The 15,675-nt window shown below is 33.7% G+C and overlaps 1 protein-coding gene across 11 annotated transcripts in view; it reads right to left on the bottom strand.

Annotated features, from left to right (window-relative positions):
• CACNA2D1 (calcium voltage-gated channel auxiliary subunit alpha2delta 1) overlaps positions 1 to 15,675 on the bottom strand; it is a 425,155-nt gene that overhangs the window by 152,361 nt on the left and 257,119 nt on the right. For all 11 annotated transcript variants that reach the window (XR_012508251.1, XM_074367566.1, XM_045510452.2 and 8 more), the window contains exon 6: positions 3,480 to 3,609. Coding sequence is in view for 10 of the 11 variants with exons in the window: in XM_074367566.1 (XP_074223667.1) it covers positions 3,480 to 3,609 (130 nt within the window). In the remaining variant the exon portion in view is untranslated. The remainder of the gene's footprint in view (positions 1 to 3,479; positions 3,610 to 15,675) is intronic.

Below are 15,675 nucleotides of genomic sequence, written 5' to 3'. Positions count from 1 at the left end.
AATCAAAGTAATACATTTTTTCTCTGAGACTATTAAAAATCACCCTCTGTAAGTGTTTATAAGGACTTTATTCTAAAATAGAAAAAAAATTCAAAATTCTTCTGTAGGATACTAAAAAAAAAAAAGGTATGTGTACTATGTGACAATAATCTTTAAAAAGAAATGCTTGGATTAACTTTAAGTGTCATATTTTATATCTGTTGCAGCAATTTAAAAAAAAAGAGCAAAAGAAATCAGAAAATGAAGATGCTCATGCAGAGTAAGTATCTTACTTCTGTGGACATCCTGGTTCCCAAGCAATATAACTGAGTCAAAATTAACTCAAAAGTACAATAGCAGGAATTTTATCTATTGCAGTGGTTAAAAGTGTAAAATTTGGAATTAGATTTCATCTGAAATTTGAGCCCATTTCTTACCAATAATGTGGCATTAAAGATTCTACCTCAGGGTCCCCTCCAAAATTATTTAATGAAGTTATAGTAAATAAGTGAAATATTATAATTTACTAGACTAGTGAATTAGGTTATAATTATTTTACGTTCTAATCAATCAGGGAAACTGTATTTTTCATTGAAAAATTAAGCAAAGTCATTTTCTTTGTCTGTAACCTACTCCTGAAGAGATAACTTCCTCCTCTATTTTCAGCCTTTTAACAGTTCAATAATAACAAAAAGACCTCTCTACTGTAAGTCAGAGGAAGGGGGAAGCAAACTGAAAAGCAATATGAAAATTGCCACTTGAGTTATTTCATTAGTTAGTGTCTGCATTTAAAAACATACTTTATAAGAATATGTCCCAAATTGTTCATCATGATTAACGTCAGGAGGTGTTTTTAGAGACTTTCATTTTCTATGTTAAATATGCATGCAATACTAACATTTCTGCTACTGTGGTGTATGGCCTTTAGAATAAGAAAGAAATTTGCTTCTAAAATGTGTGAGGTTGTTGGGGCCCTGGGCAGGCCACCCCCAAAATATGCCTCAATGGTATATTAAATTATTTTGAATTACAGCCAATGGAAAATAAATGATAATAAACAACAACAACAAAAAAAAACAACTATGTTGGCCCTCTTTCCCCCTAGAAGTGGGAACTCAATCTCCCATGTGAAGGTGTTCTCCTTATTCAAGGAGTATAAAAAGCATCTTCATTCAGAGTTAGGGAATTCAAGGCTAAGCAAGCTGTATAAACACACTTTCTTACTTCATTAGTCTGCAACCCCAGCACAAGCCTATCCTTTTTGTTACATCTTCTCAAATTATTGTCTCTTTGTCTAAAAATTATAAATGGCCTGCTTTGGACACTACTGGGGTCCCATTTTTATGAGACTTACATGCATATACTTTTTTTTTAGACTGATCTACTCTTTCTTATGTATTAGACCAGCCAAAAAGAACTCAAGAAGGATTGGGGGGAAATTCCTCCTTCCTTACAAAGCTCTGATATCCTTCATTGAAAATTTAACAGAAAGCTTGAGGATTTTTGGATAATCACATTGGCAACAAACCAGAAACACAACCATGAAAGCTTCCTAACAAATTTAAAACACTCAAGCTGACCTCAAGTTTGTTCAGCATAGCAATAGAGGTAACAGTGATATAATATCCACAGAGTATTGACTGAAGAATGTTCTGACTCATAACTTCTATATCAAGTCAGTTTGTTCTTCTAATGTAAATTCAAAAGAAAGACATTTTGAAAGTAGTAAGATTATTATCACATAGATATATCTAACAAATAGTAAGTAATAAAAATTTTTTTAAAGAAATAAAGTAGATGAAATACTATTTTTTAACAAGTGAAAAACACAACCATGCAGCTCAGTATTATCTGATTAGCTGTTATAGTTACAAATTTTAATTGCAAACATCAAAAATTATTTTAAAAAGAACACAACAAAGTAAAACACACACACACAACCAAAATTCCAGGTAATTCCTGAAAGAATTTGGAATTAATAGGGTGAGTTGTAAGAGCTCAAATTTATGTTTAATTCTTATGTAACATCAGAAACTACTTACATATACCCCTTTTGTTTCCATTAAATATAGAGAAAAATTGTTATGTTTAATATCTTTAAAGACTTGATAGTATGAAAACAACACATAAAATATTAAAAAGAGGAAACAAAAGGAATGAATAAAATAATTTGATGAAATTTGTTATGAACCAAATCAGACATGTACTTAAAAATTCTCTTTTATACAAGAAATAATCTCATAGTGAATCTAAAAAATAAAAGCTTACATTAGTACTTGTATTTACACACAAAGGTGTGACTAAACAAACTTTAACTATAGTTAATAATCACAGCAAACATTTATATAGTGCTTACTACAGGCCTGGCATCATTATGCAAACTCAAATATATTAACTTACTTCACCCTCAAATGACATTTTGGGTTAGTAACCTTAACCCCATTTTACAGCTAAGAAAAATGCTTGCCCAGAAAGTTACTGGATTTGCCCAAGGACATATTGCTAACATTTAGATTTGAAACTCAAGTCAGCCTGGCTGAATCCAGAGCCCAGGCAGTTCTGGATATACTCTGGATACCCAACACACACTACAACCTTCCTAATTAAAGGGACTATAAGAAACATACCTTTTCAAATCTCAGGTGGTTCTTTCTCCTTACATTTACTTATGTGAAAGGAAGGGTACAAAGGGGAAAGGTGTTAACAAGAACGGGTTAGAGAATGGTTAACGTCCAAGACCAGAGCTGTGACTGAGCAAAGACCCTGCTTTCCGGGTCACAGCTGGTCCTCACAGATGATGAGGCTGTCCTAAGGCGAATTCCCAGTTACAATCATCAGGCTCTGCCCTTATGAATACACACGCTGTCTCTGAGGAACAGCACTGACACAAGCTTCCTCCTCTCCATCTCCCTGAACACACTGTTCCTCTCTTCCTCACAGTGAAGTCTTCTCAATCAACTCTGTTTCTGTTTCTTTAGGCCTATTCTTTATTCCTTCCCCCAACACTTTTCATCTCGAGTCCGCAATATACTAAGACAGAGGTATCTTCTACTTACATCCTAGGGTAGGGAAGAGATGCACACAGAGTGGTAAGAAATGGAGAGTCTACAATGTGTATGTTTCTTCCTTTACCAGTTCATGCGTTTGTGGAAGAATATTTGTATGTATGAGTATTAACACTACATAGTTTTGATTTTTAAAAATATATCTGTTACATCTTAAGGTATTCATATCAATTGGAAAGGCAGAATTATTTGTTAAACCCTAGAGTAGAAGGAGATCTCCATGGATACAGGCTCTCCTGCAAAGATTTCTATGAGCAACATATCGCTTATGAAAATCAGTTTCTTCTTTTACAAAAATCGGAGTTTACCACAGACCCTTAAATGACCTATAAACAAAAAAGTATCACATTTGTTCCCTTTTTTTTTTTTAATATGAGATATATAAGTTGGAGTAGAGCATGGTATTCCAAGAGTTGTTCACATTCTTTTACTTACAGCCCTCATAGATGTCAGTGGGAATATGGACTGCTGCATGCTGATACGATATTTGTCGTCCAAAATTAGCATCTTCGATGAAAACAGGTTTTATCCTCTGGCTGCCTGGCTCACTGTCATTTTTTTCAGGCTACACAGAAGAGAGACAATAAACAGAACATTACAGGTTATGTTAACACAGATATTCTTACATTCACTTCTTCATTTGCTATAAGCATATTCTTCAAAAAAAAAATAGATCGAAAAGAATATTTTAAAATACACTACCACAATGACATCAGACACACAAATTTCCATTCCTGCTGTTAGCAATCAAATTGTATCTTCATGACGTCATTCACATTATAACCTAACTTCTCTCCTAACTGCCTCAATGTTGGAGTCACTCAGGATCATCTTGAGAGGACCAGAGCTTTCCCACACTCGTTACTTATTAAATTGTACATTTCAATAATAGAGTAAGTGCCTTTAAATACAACTGAATTAAAAGTTTCTCCGTGAAATAAATTTCACTCTTTAAGTTTACATAATTCTTGGTTTGATAACTAAGGGTACACATGAGCACAAAAAATAGCCAGTGAAGGATTATTCTATGTCGTATTTCCTTGATTTTTACATGTTATCAATTTTTGTTTTAAAAAAGAAAGTACAAATACTAGGAAAGAAAAGATCTATTGTAACTCTAAGTACAATTGAATCCTAACTTCAACCAATTTGTCTCCTGAGGTAGGAGCAAAGATCCAATCAATAACAATTCAAGAAAATCCCACAAGAGTTTAAGGTTGGAGATTAATTTCCTACCTATTTGAACTATGCTTTAGATACTAAATTACCTTAGAAAGAAACTAAGAATCTCGCTCATTTATCCAAAATGTATCTCTGTAACACTTGTTTTGGCTACGTTAAACTTTTTTTCAGTTCAAATATGGTTATTTTAACTCTTTCCTAACTAAACATTTTTGAATTAAATTCAGACCTTCATTATCAAATCCTTCATTTTAAAGACTGATATTTTCCATATTCTCAAGGTGTAAGAATAAAACAAACTGAAACCTCAAAACAAAACTGAAAAAAAAAACCAGCCCATAAAATTTGACTACTTTCACAGCACAATGCAGTAATGCAAGTAATAAGCAATAGAAAAGACTTAAGTAGACAACCAGAAAATTTCCTCAGAAGGCTGGTAGACTGTAGCAACACAGGTCTACAAAAAGTGATAGTGTCCAACTTACTAGATGACTTTGAAAATTTCTATAGCCAGATAACCCAATAGTATCCCAAGATATTTTAACACTTATATACACACATAGAGAGAGTGAGTGAGTGTGTGTGTGTGTGTGTGTGTGTGTGTGTCCGTGTGTCCCCAGGAAACCGCAACACTAGAAAGATCAAGACACAAATATTAGTTATAGGGATTTTTTTTAATCAATGACTTCTAAAGCTGTAAATCCAATCCATCATTAGGTAATAACATCAATTTAATAGGTCAAGACCAAATTATTTTTCAAATAAAAGTGTTGAGAGAAAATATGAAAATACAGTCGTTATAATAAGGGGAAGGACTATACTTGGAAGTGTGGTTTAGTTACATGGGACTGCGTGTGTGTGTGCCCATATGGGTAATGTGTGATTGGGTTGTAAAGTTTGGTATCAATAAAAATAGTTGAAGACAGACCACTATTTTTCATCCATGTGAAAGCCATAAAGATATAACTGCTCTCCCATTAACAAACTGAAAATACAAAAAAAAAAAAAAAAAAAAGGAAACAGTAGTATTGAAAGCCAAAACTTTGGCAAAATCCCTATATGCAGGAATCACTAATTTGTTCTCTTTTCTAAAATGGAGGTAAAGTGTGTGCACCATGAAGGTTAACAAAAGAAACACAGAAGAAAGATGACAAGGAAGAGACACCATAGAGCAAAAGAACACTTAACCTAACATATCTGCCATGTTTCCAACTGTTAGTAAAGAGAAGAATAAAAATGGTAAGTAGGATTCGGTCTTGGATACAATCATGAATTTTAATATATTTTAAAATTCATCCTCTATTCTATGGGTGTCTATTCCTGAACACAACTGACTTGAATAAGAGAAGGGAACTTTAAAACAGACTATTTTCATTAATAATATGAATGTAAAGAGGGTTCCAACTAATGAAAGATGTCATCATTCTCAGCTGCAAAACACTCTGAATGTGTGAAACACCTCAATATTTATTTTAAAGCAAAGGCTTCTCAAAGTGTGGTCCCTGGAGAAGCAGTACCAGCAACCACTGAAACTTCAGAATGCAAATTCTCAGGCCCTACCTCAAACCTAGTGAATCACAAACACCTGGGGAGAAGCTGAGCAATCCAGTAATTCAACAAAGCCTCCAGGTGATTCTGATACATAATAAAACTAGAAGTCCACTGTTTAAAAATACCAATGTTTAGATATACATGAAAAATAAGGATTATTAATAAGCATATTTGGATGTCTAAATTTTTCTATCCATTGTAGGGTAGAAACATCGTTTTACTACTGAATAATACATGCCTGAACATGGTAATATGGCCAGTAATATCTGTCAAAGAATGTTTCAAAAGGCAATAGTCCCTTTTCCTTAAAATTCTTATTTTTTATTGAAGTGTAATTGATTTACAATGTTAGCTTCAGGTGTATAGCAAAGCAATAAAGAAGAAAAAGGCAACAGTCCCTAAAAAAAAGACAATAGTCCATCAAGATATTCTACGGGTTATTAACTCCAACCTGAAATAACTTGGGGAAATGCCGAATGTTGTATTCTTTTATCAAGAGGATAACAAACCACATTGGTACATGAAAAGCTCTGTGCTACAGTTTACAAAAGAAAACCGTGTTTAACCCAGCGTCCTCAAGTTTCTGTGACCCTGAATTTTTTTTTCCATTTAATATCTATTAGAAAGAACATACTTACAAAAAACTGTGGAAAGACATAGTGGAAAGTAAACATGTCAGGAGATTTGGTTCTACCCTGCTGCAGTAATAACATCTCAGAATCGGGCCAGCCTGTTCCTTGGGCTTCAGTTTTCTGATGTAAAATAAATGATGTTGGGCTACAGCTGTGGTCCTTCTACCCTGAGGCATATCAGAATCACCTGGGGAGCCTGCTACCCCACCAATGAAGAAGCACATCACAATGCAGAGGACATCTTCTGAAACAATCTCTCAGTTGACTCTAATATCCTCTCCTACATTAAATTAAGAATACTCCAAAGGATCTATAAAGTCATTTTCAGTTATGAAGAAATTACAGATCCATTTATATAATTTTAGAAAATAATCACATTATTTTTTGTAAGCATATCTTTTCCAGAAATTCTATTTATATCTATCTCTAGCAAAATTTAGATATATGAAATGTAGAAGGATTAGATGATAGATAACAGTGAATTATACATACAAATTAGGTAGGAATATGTAGATATGTGCAGATACTTCATTCATTCACTCACTCAAGAAATATTTATTGGAGTGGAGAGAGGATTTAATGATCTTAACATTTATAAAAATGCCATTTAAATCTTGAAACAAATTAAATGTCCAACAATAGTAAAATGGTCACAACAATTATGACAAAAATAATTTTATACTGTTATTAAGTAATATAAAAGAGTGATTACATTTGGAATGAACATATATGTTGTATTTCTTTTAAAATGGTTTTAAGTTTAAATATAGACTTTCAGCACAAAGAAAAGAAAAACAGCCTATATTTTCAGAGGAAAGAGAAGTAAAGAGAAATGAAGGGATGAGTACATAGCAAACATCAGCACTATCGCTGGTTTAGTAGTTATAATGGGATTCATCTTTGCCCTTTCTTCTTTCCAATATAACACAATGATCATGTATTATACTTGCAACTAAAGATATTAATTTTTAAAAAAATCTTTTCCAGAGCTCTATGAAACATTATATGATTATCTTACTAAGGTGAAAGTTGCTTATATTTCTTCTGAGTCCTCTCACACTTACAAATTCTAAGTTTTAAATGTATTTTAATACAGATTCCTGCACTATCAAATCACCATATCAAGGGCTTTTCAGAATTTGAAATAATATACTTCTCAACTTGTATAACCGTGTATCAGGACGAGTTTTAATGTGCAGTTGCTAAATACATTAAGAAAAAAGAATATTGCTGCTACCCATGGTCCCCACTTTATTATAATCTCCATAAATTGAAGTAACTTCATGAAAATACTAGAATTTCTAAATGCAACTCACTTATTTCCTTAAACTTATGAAATTTTTGTTCCTAGTATTATCATAAACCATGTCTTCACCTTTCTTATTATGGCATTAAACAGCATAATTAAAATGATAATAATATTAATAGTAATAATACTAATAAAAATACTAACATTAATAATACTAATACAAACATTAGTCCCAAAGGAATTGACTGAGAAAAGGAATGCGGAGAAAAGCTACTTAACATACATTGTTTAATATGTTAATTAAAAATTTCAAATAAATTCTCCCCCTGGAATTAAGATTTCCTTGTTAACCAGATCACATGCAAGAAAAAAATAAGTTAGCATGTCTCTTTCCAACATTTTTCACCCAAAACTTCTCTTCGGAATTCTCCAGACTACCCACTATAAATGTGTACAGAGACACAGAGCAGGACGATTCTAAAATGCGTGCAGATGCATTTGGTAAAACACGTAAGGGAGACATGAGAAGCAAGTTTCTCCGAATATTCATCTCAATATACTTTCAGTTATTACATAATAGATTAGACCACTCAGAGACAGAGGTCCAAGCCAATGCTGGTTGGGTCATTCAATTTTACAAGTAGTACATATTAGCAAACTTAATTTGGAAAGTCACAGTAATAAGTCTCTGACAGACACAAATGACTTTTGCATATATATTTATCTCAAATGAAACTCTTAGAATTCATATTTATAATAAAACATTTGTTTTTGATATTGCATTATCCTTTTCATGATATTAAAACCTACTTTTTTAGTAACAGCAAAATGTTAAGAAATTAAAAGTTTATATATTTCCCCTAAATTTTAATAGCAAAACTAGCTTAATCACTTCACACAACTCAGACACAATGTGCTCATCAAGAAACTTTGTTCACAATCACATTATGGCTAGGTTTACCTCTCCCTGCACTCTATTTTTTATATCCCAGAAAACTGTGAGAAAATTAGTTGATAGTAAGTAAGAGCTGAGACCCTGTATGGAAGCATCACAATTGGAATCCTTTCTCATTAGTGACGGAGTTAAGTGGGCAAGTTCTCGTGTAATGAACCAAATTCATCAATAACAAGAGACCAGTCTTGTGTACAATTCTTCACTATGAATCTGTGGATATTTTAAATCTTCCACCTCTAAATACATCTTTTTCTGAGTCTGAAATAAATTAAATCAAAAAGTGACAGTGATCACTGCAATAACTTTTTGATTACATTAAATTTTAAAAGCAAAAATAGGCATTCCTCAAAATGTTTGAGGTTGCTGATAAGAATTACACTAATAACACTGTAATAAGTTGGAATACAGAATCTGAAAACATCCTCAAAATAAAGCTGGTGAATTTTTAGTTTACATGCTGGATGAGTGTATGTGCATCACCAATCCCAGGACACAGCACACAGCGAGCACAAGAGCACAATGGCAATTCAGTTAAGTGTGATGACAAGGGCTGGGAGCTGGGTTGAACTCCACGAGTAGTGTGAAATATTCAACTCACCGGCATTAGAAAGAGACTTCATACCCTAAAATATACATATATATATATAGTATAAATATGTAACTTAAATTTTGGGAAGAGGGTAATAGCATATTTTCTCTACTAAAGGCTTGAGAATTATTTCTTCCATATGAAAAGCACCATCTGATTTCAGATGGTCTAGAAGTTCAATATAGCACTCCACGCTGGACACCATATACTAAGAAGTATTATTATATTATAAAATGAAAATGTTTACATGAGGCCAATCTATTTCTAAAAATATTAAAAGTAAACTTTTAATATGAAGATTATGATAGACAAATATATCTTTCAACATATTGTCAGGGCATAGAGGGTTAAAAAAAAAAAACTCTGCAAGGTAGAAGATCAATTATCTTCCCTTGATATCTGAAGCAAAGACTAACTGACACCTTACAAGTCATGTACAGTCAAAAAGCCTGGACTCCAGGACTCCAAGATCCCACCATATTTACAAAGAAATGAAAACCTCTCTACGGCCCAGAAGATTCTGAATGATCTATTTCCAGCCTGACTCCTCGTCCAGCTCTCCGGCCCTGCTCTCCCTCGCTCGTCCTGCTGCTGCCACACTGGCCTGTTTCCTGCTCCTTACACACATCATGCTTTGCCTGGTTTAACATCCTCATGCTTGCTGTTCCCTTTGCCGGGTATGCTTTCCCTGGTCTCCTTTCATAGAAAAGGTCATTCTTCAACTCTCACATGAAAAATACTCTGAGAGGCCTTCATCTAAATCATCCCCCACAGAATCTTGAAGACATGACACCTCACTTACGACCTTCAAAGAGACGTAGACATTACTGATTTTATGGAAGTTCACACTAAGGTCTGTCAAACATTTACTATACCGTTTAGCATGCAAAATTTAAGTCATTCCTGTGGTTAAACACACTAACATCCTTAGGATATACCTTAATATGGATAGAATTTAAGTATATACATGGCAGGACATTCCTTTCCAGATAAAGACTAACAGCTTTGTGTAAAATGTCAAAGGACAGGATAATGTAACTGCTTTGTTGCAGTTCTCTTTTGTTTCAATTATGTCTTGCATAGTGTGCCAACTTAACTTTGGAAGCAATTATTTTACTATATTTTATTCTCAGATACCTTTTAAAAATTGCCATTGTAAATGCAACAATGCTTACTTAATGTTCAGAATTCTCTGAGAATCAGAAATTTGACGTTGACAGTTTGGTATTCTAAATAGTGTTTAAGGACTTACAGATGCGTAAAAAAGTTACCTAACTTTTTATTTGCCCCACGTCTGCAGTCTCACTCCACTAAAATAAAGTCACCTTGACGGCAAGCAACCTCACTGACATCAATCAGCCGTAGCCCTTGCACCTAGCAAATGGCTTAGAACTGAAATGGCTTGCCGTATTTGTACTTTATTTATTGAGTGAGTAAGTATACTTGAGTTGAGTGAATATACTTGAATTCATGTCTCCTAGTCCCCGAATGTATACTTCTTCTCTTTCACAATGAAGCAAGGACAAACAGTGGAAGCAGTGTGGTAATGGACAGCCCAGCCTCAGTCAGGAATCCAGCTTTTCATTCTCATTCTAACTCTGCGTCTCTTTGCTAGGGCTCTGAAGATTTTCTTTTTTTTTTTTTTTTTAAAGAAACAGAGGGAAACAATATCACTAAGGTTACTTATAGCTCTGAAAATTCTAATTCTGAAATCTACTAACTTTAACTTAAAGCAAATTGTTGACAAGGTTTTTTTTTTTTTTAATGCCAAATGACTGCAAGAACATGCAACATGGAATAACTGTTAATGATGGAAGGCTGGTATAAAGAAGCATTTACCAAAGGAGTCTCTTGGAATCCAACCCCTGTCCCCCTGAGAATGTACATTTTAATGTATAGCCATACATTCATAGCACAGAGCTATAGATATCAATCAAACACTTTGTAAGTGAACATGGATTAGAATATTAGTTGGGCTTTTGGCCTCAATCATAGGTTTTATTCTTTCAGTTACTTTCTTCAAGTGATAATCAAGACCATGTTTTTGATAAGAACTCAAAAATGAATACACCATGTGTCAGTGGTCTCCAAAATAATTCACTGGAAGTGTGGAAGGAAACATTAGAATTTAGAGTTTCATCCATTTCTAGCAAGTGACATTAGAAAAAAAAAGTTCACTAATATTTATTATATGGAGTGGCACGAGCACCCCCTCTCCTCTGGCCTTACGAACTGTGTGTGAGCTGGTCGCAGGTCATCTGTCCCACTCCAGGTACCATAAGGAGAAATGGAAACCCCTCACACTGATGATGGGTGGAGAGCAACCTCAGTTACACAGGCAACTTCAATGTACTCTTCTACACTTCAGATGTAAATTTACTCAGTATATTCTCGGATTGAACCTACTTCATCCTTGCCAGTAGCTTCAAAAGATTTCTGAAACTAATGACTGGAGTTGAAATTCTAGTAATGGAAGTTGCACTGAACAAAAAGAAAAGGGCAGAGATGATGCTTCTCTTCCCAGAACTAGCTCTTTTTCAACCTCATTACGAGGCAGGAAAGTGATTTGATTAGTTCAATTACAAAGTTGGTCAAAAAAGTTAGTATTATCGAAAGACTATTATAAAAATTGACTTATATTTACTATATTGACAACAATGCCCTGTGTTCACATTGCCGGCTGAGATATTTCCAATGGTACTATGATATCATCATAATTAAAGACATTTAATAACTAAGCATGTAGAAAACACTTTATACAATTTTTTCTGGTGATTTTTACTGTCATATGCCACTTAAACCAATACTCTGTAAAACTTCACTTATCTTAAAAACTTAGAAGTCTCTTCGGAGGTTTCTTAGCATATTAGTTCTACAGTACACATATAGAATTTATAAGTTAATATTGTTATATGGGGAAGTACATTTTTAAACTGATATATATGTGCAGGCAAAACAAAAGTTGAAGATATCATTCAAAACAATCCAGTCCCCATACCTCTTTTTGCCCTATGTTGTATTTAGGGTGAGTTTATAACACTCACAAAATGTCAGTGAATTTTCCCAACTTAATGAGTATTCATTGAGTTCTAAATAAATACACCATACCCTACTTCTGGAAACAAAGAACTGGATGTGGAATCTAACAGAGATTTATGCATGCCACTACTCAAAAATACCTGAAAATCAGTATTTTAACAATCTTTGCAAAATAAGCATGTGCACAAGTATATGAAGCATTACAAAAATATCAAAATAGACTCAAAATTTTTGGAAGAAGGCCCAAAAAACATAAAGCACTATTCCTAGAAGAAAGTGAATCTAATCCAGTCTCTCCTTATTAATTTTAATAGGTTTTTTCCCCCCAATGAATTCTAATATGGCTATATTCACACGAGGGTGCATACATTAATTTTAAGGTATCCGTGGTAAATATCACTGGGAATAATGGATGAGATCAGTGAAGATTTATGATTTGAAGTCTAATGATCTTTTTAATCATAGAGATTTTATTTTACCTACTGCAAGTCACTGCAAACTAACAACTGTCAAGGATGAAGCTGGTTAGATAAATACAAGCCACATACATCAAAATTAAATATGGACAGAATGATGGATAGGCATAATAAATTAAAATTTTAAATCAAAACCATCTTCAAAACTGTTAACCTTGAGTCTTGATTTATAACAGCTCCATCACAGGGCCCTCTCCTGTCCCCAATGGGTGCCCACGGCATAGGCAGGGCAGCACTGCACAGGGACACACCTGCTGTGGATCGCACGGTCTGCACCACATTCAATTCCCTGCACTACCAAAAGTCACGTGTGTGACAGCAGACAAGTCACTTAAGCTCACTAAGTTTTACTTGTCTTTTCTGGAAATCATTAAAACAATAGTATGTGCCAGAAAGGATGTGTGTGAACTTTAAATGATATCACTACCTATAAAGCATATACCTCCTAGTATAGAATAAGCACATACATGTTCATTATTACTATAATCCAGTCCAAACACATAGCATTAAAAATATTTCAACCATGTATTTTAGATGCACACACAAAAAGGCAACACTAATTAAACCAGTTACTACACAGAAGCAATTATATTCTATCTCTATGCCACCCCCTATTTCAGGATTCAACAAGTCATCAGCAGAGCCTGAAATGAAGGCTGCATGCTATTAGACAGTTAAAACATAAAAGTTAGAAAAGAAACCAAGACTTTGATTCTTTCTTTAATAATTAGAACAGATTTGATTGCTGTTTGGTAAGAATCCCTATTAGTTCATTCTAGAAGCAGACTGATTTTTTTCTATGAAATAAAATAAAATCATGAATAATTTGGCTTTTAAAGATACTTAGATAGGACATTATGTTGGATTTAATTTTAATGTAGACAAGACTGCTAAGAAAATAAATAGCAACATAAATATGCAAGGGAATTCAGCAGACTGGCCAAATGTCCCAGACAGGTTAAATTTTTAACATGGTCAATAAAATAAAATGTAGCAAATAAATCAACTCAATTTATCGATCCGGGAATTCTGGGTTGAATTTATTTCACTTGGATTTCAGTCCGAAACATAGATCTTAGAGTTAGGTTAATAAGGGTTGGTAATGATCTGGTTTCTTTCTGCTTGCTTTGGGAATTAAGAAAATAGTGCTGCTTGCTGGCATGACTCAAGCCTTCCGAGGAATCTGCTTCAATAAATCTTTACGGAACTTAAGGATTTACTGGGACAGATGTCTCTAAATATCTAATCAAGAACCAAAATAAATTTCAAAACTAAGAAGAACCTGAATGTGGAATTTCATAGTAACTGTTGCATTATTAGCTTTTTTTCTATTTTATTTTGATATTTAATTATCTTTTCAAATCTGGATATATAAAACCTACATTGATTTCAAGACAAATGTCTGCATTACACTCACATTTATTTCTAAATGTTTTTTGAAGATTTTACTCTGATTTTTATTTTGTTATGCATTTTCCTTTAGTTTTTCACACAAATGTAAGGATATTAGTAACAATACAATGAAAAAGAGCTCAAGCTAGAGTACTCTTTAATTACTATTAACGCTTCCACACATACAAATGTGCTCCATGTGGAGCCAAAAACCACTTCAAATCAACCTTAAATGTATTGTAATCATATTAATAATTATTGTTACATAATTATAGTCACTAACATTTCTGGCCTGCCTCCTCTGAGACAGGGAATGTTCTAAATGCTTTACATGTATTAACTAATTTAATTTTCACAGCAACTGTATGAGGTAGGTATCACTATCACCTTTATTTTACTGACCAAAAGAGTGAAAAGCAGAGGTTACATGACTCTGCCAGTATCGCCTAGCTAGAAAACGGCAGAGCTGGGATCCAAATCCAGGCAGTGGAACTTCACAGTATAATCTCTTAATTATCACACTACCACCTCTTTCATATGACAATGCACACAGTAATTACATATGTAAGTCTTGTTATTAATTAGGGGAAAAATCGAGTTTCATACAGAAGTATTTAGGCACGAAATGTCATATCTCTAATTTATCTTTAAATACTTGAGCAAATAATGATAAAACAATTATGGAGACTCATTTTACTGTTCTCTTTTTTGTATATTTAAAATACATTTCCTGATAAAAAGCTAAAAATGAATCTTACGTTGAAATGTCATACCCCCATTAATGCTGTAGTTTCTCTAGAAATGAAATTCAACAACTTATTTATTCTAATTAAATGTAGAATTAGACATTAGACATAAAACTTCAGTTTGATGGAGTAATACAATAAGATTGACTTCATGTTTCACAGAGATTCACAAGAACTTAGGTTATCTGATCTCTCCAGACTTGGAACCAAAACTCTTGATCCTTATATTACTTGTACTAATTGCAAACAAATATTCCAACTCTGCTACTTATTCCCAACTTGATTCAGTTTTAGACCTAGGGGGAACCACCTTGTCTGTCTGACTTTCCTCTTACTCCTCATGACTGTTTCAGGGGCTAATGAGAGGAAGGCGCAGATGAGGGAAGATGAGGACACAGGTTCCCTGGCACTTCCATCTTCTGCAGTCTGCCCCATTCCATGAACAAAAGGAAACAGACGTCGGTGTTAATAATGAACTCAAATACAGTCCATAGTCAAAGCCAGTCCCGCCATTCCCCTCTTAATTTTGTTTCTACCCAATCTTGAAACAGAACAAACATTTTCATTTTCACCACGCGTGAAAAGAGTTTTTCCTGTTTATTTGCAAAGACAGCACCACTTCAGAAAGTGAACACATCTTCACAAATGCTATGTAAGTAACAGGGATGCTGAAATACAAACATCTGCCCAAACTAACAGACATTATCTCAACAATTACTCTAAATCATTAAAGAGAGAAACTGACTAAGACTGTTACCTCCAGATGCTAAAAAATTAAGAGAAGACTATCCCTGTATAAAAATACTATAGTGTAAGGTAT

The sequence above is a fragment of the Camelus bactrianus genome, chromosome 7, assembly GCF_048773025.1.
Source record: "Camelus bactrianus isolate YW-2024 breed Bactrian camel chromosome 7, ASM4877302v1, whole genome shotgun sequence".
Taxonomy (NCBI): domain Eukaryota; kingdom Metazoa; phylum Chordata; class Mammalia; order Artiodactyla; family Camelidae; genus Camelus; species Camelus bactrianus.
Note: the sequence above shows the minus strand (reverse complement) of the source record. Positions and strands in the feature narration are given on the sequence as shown.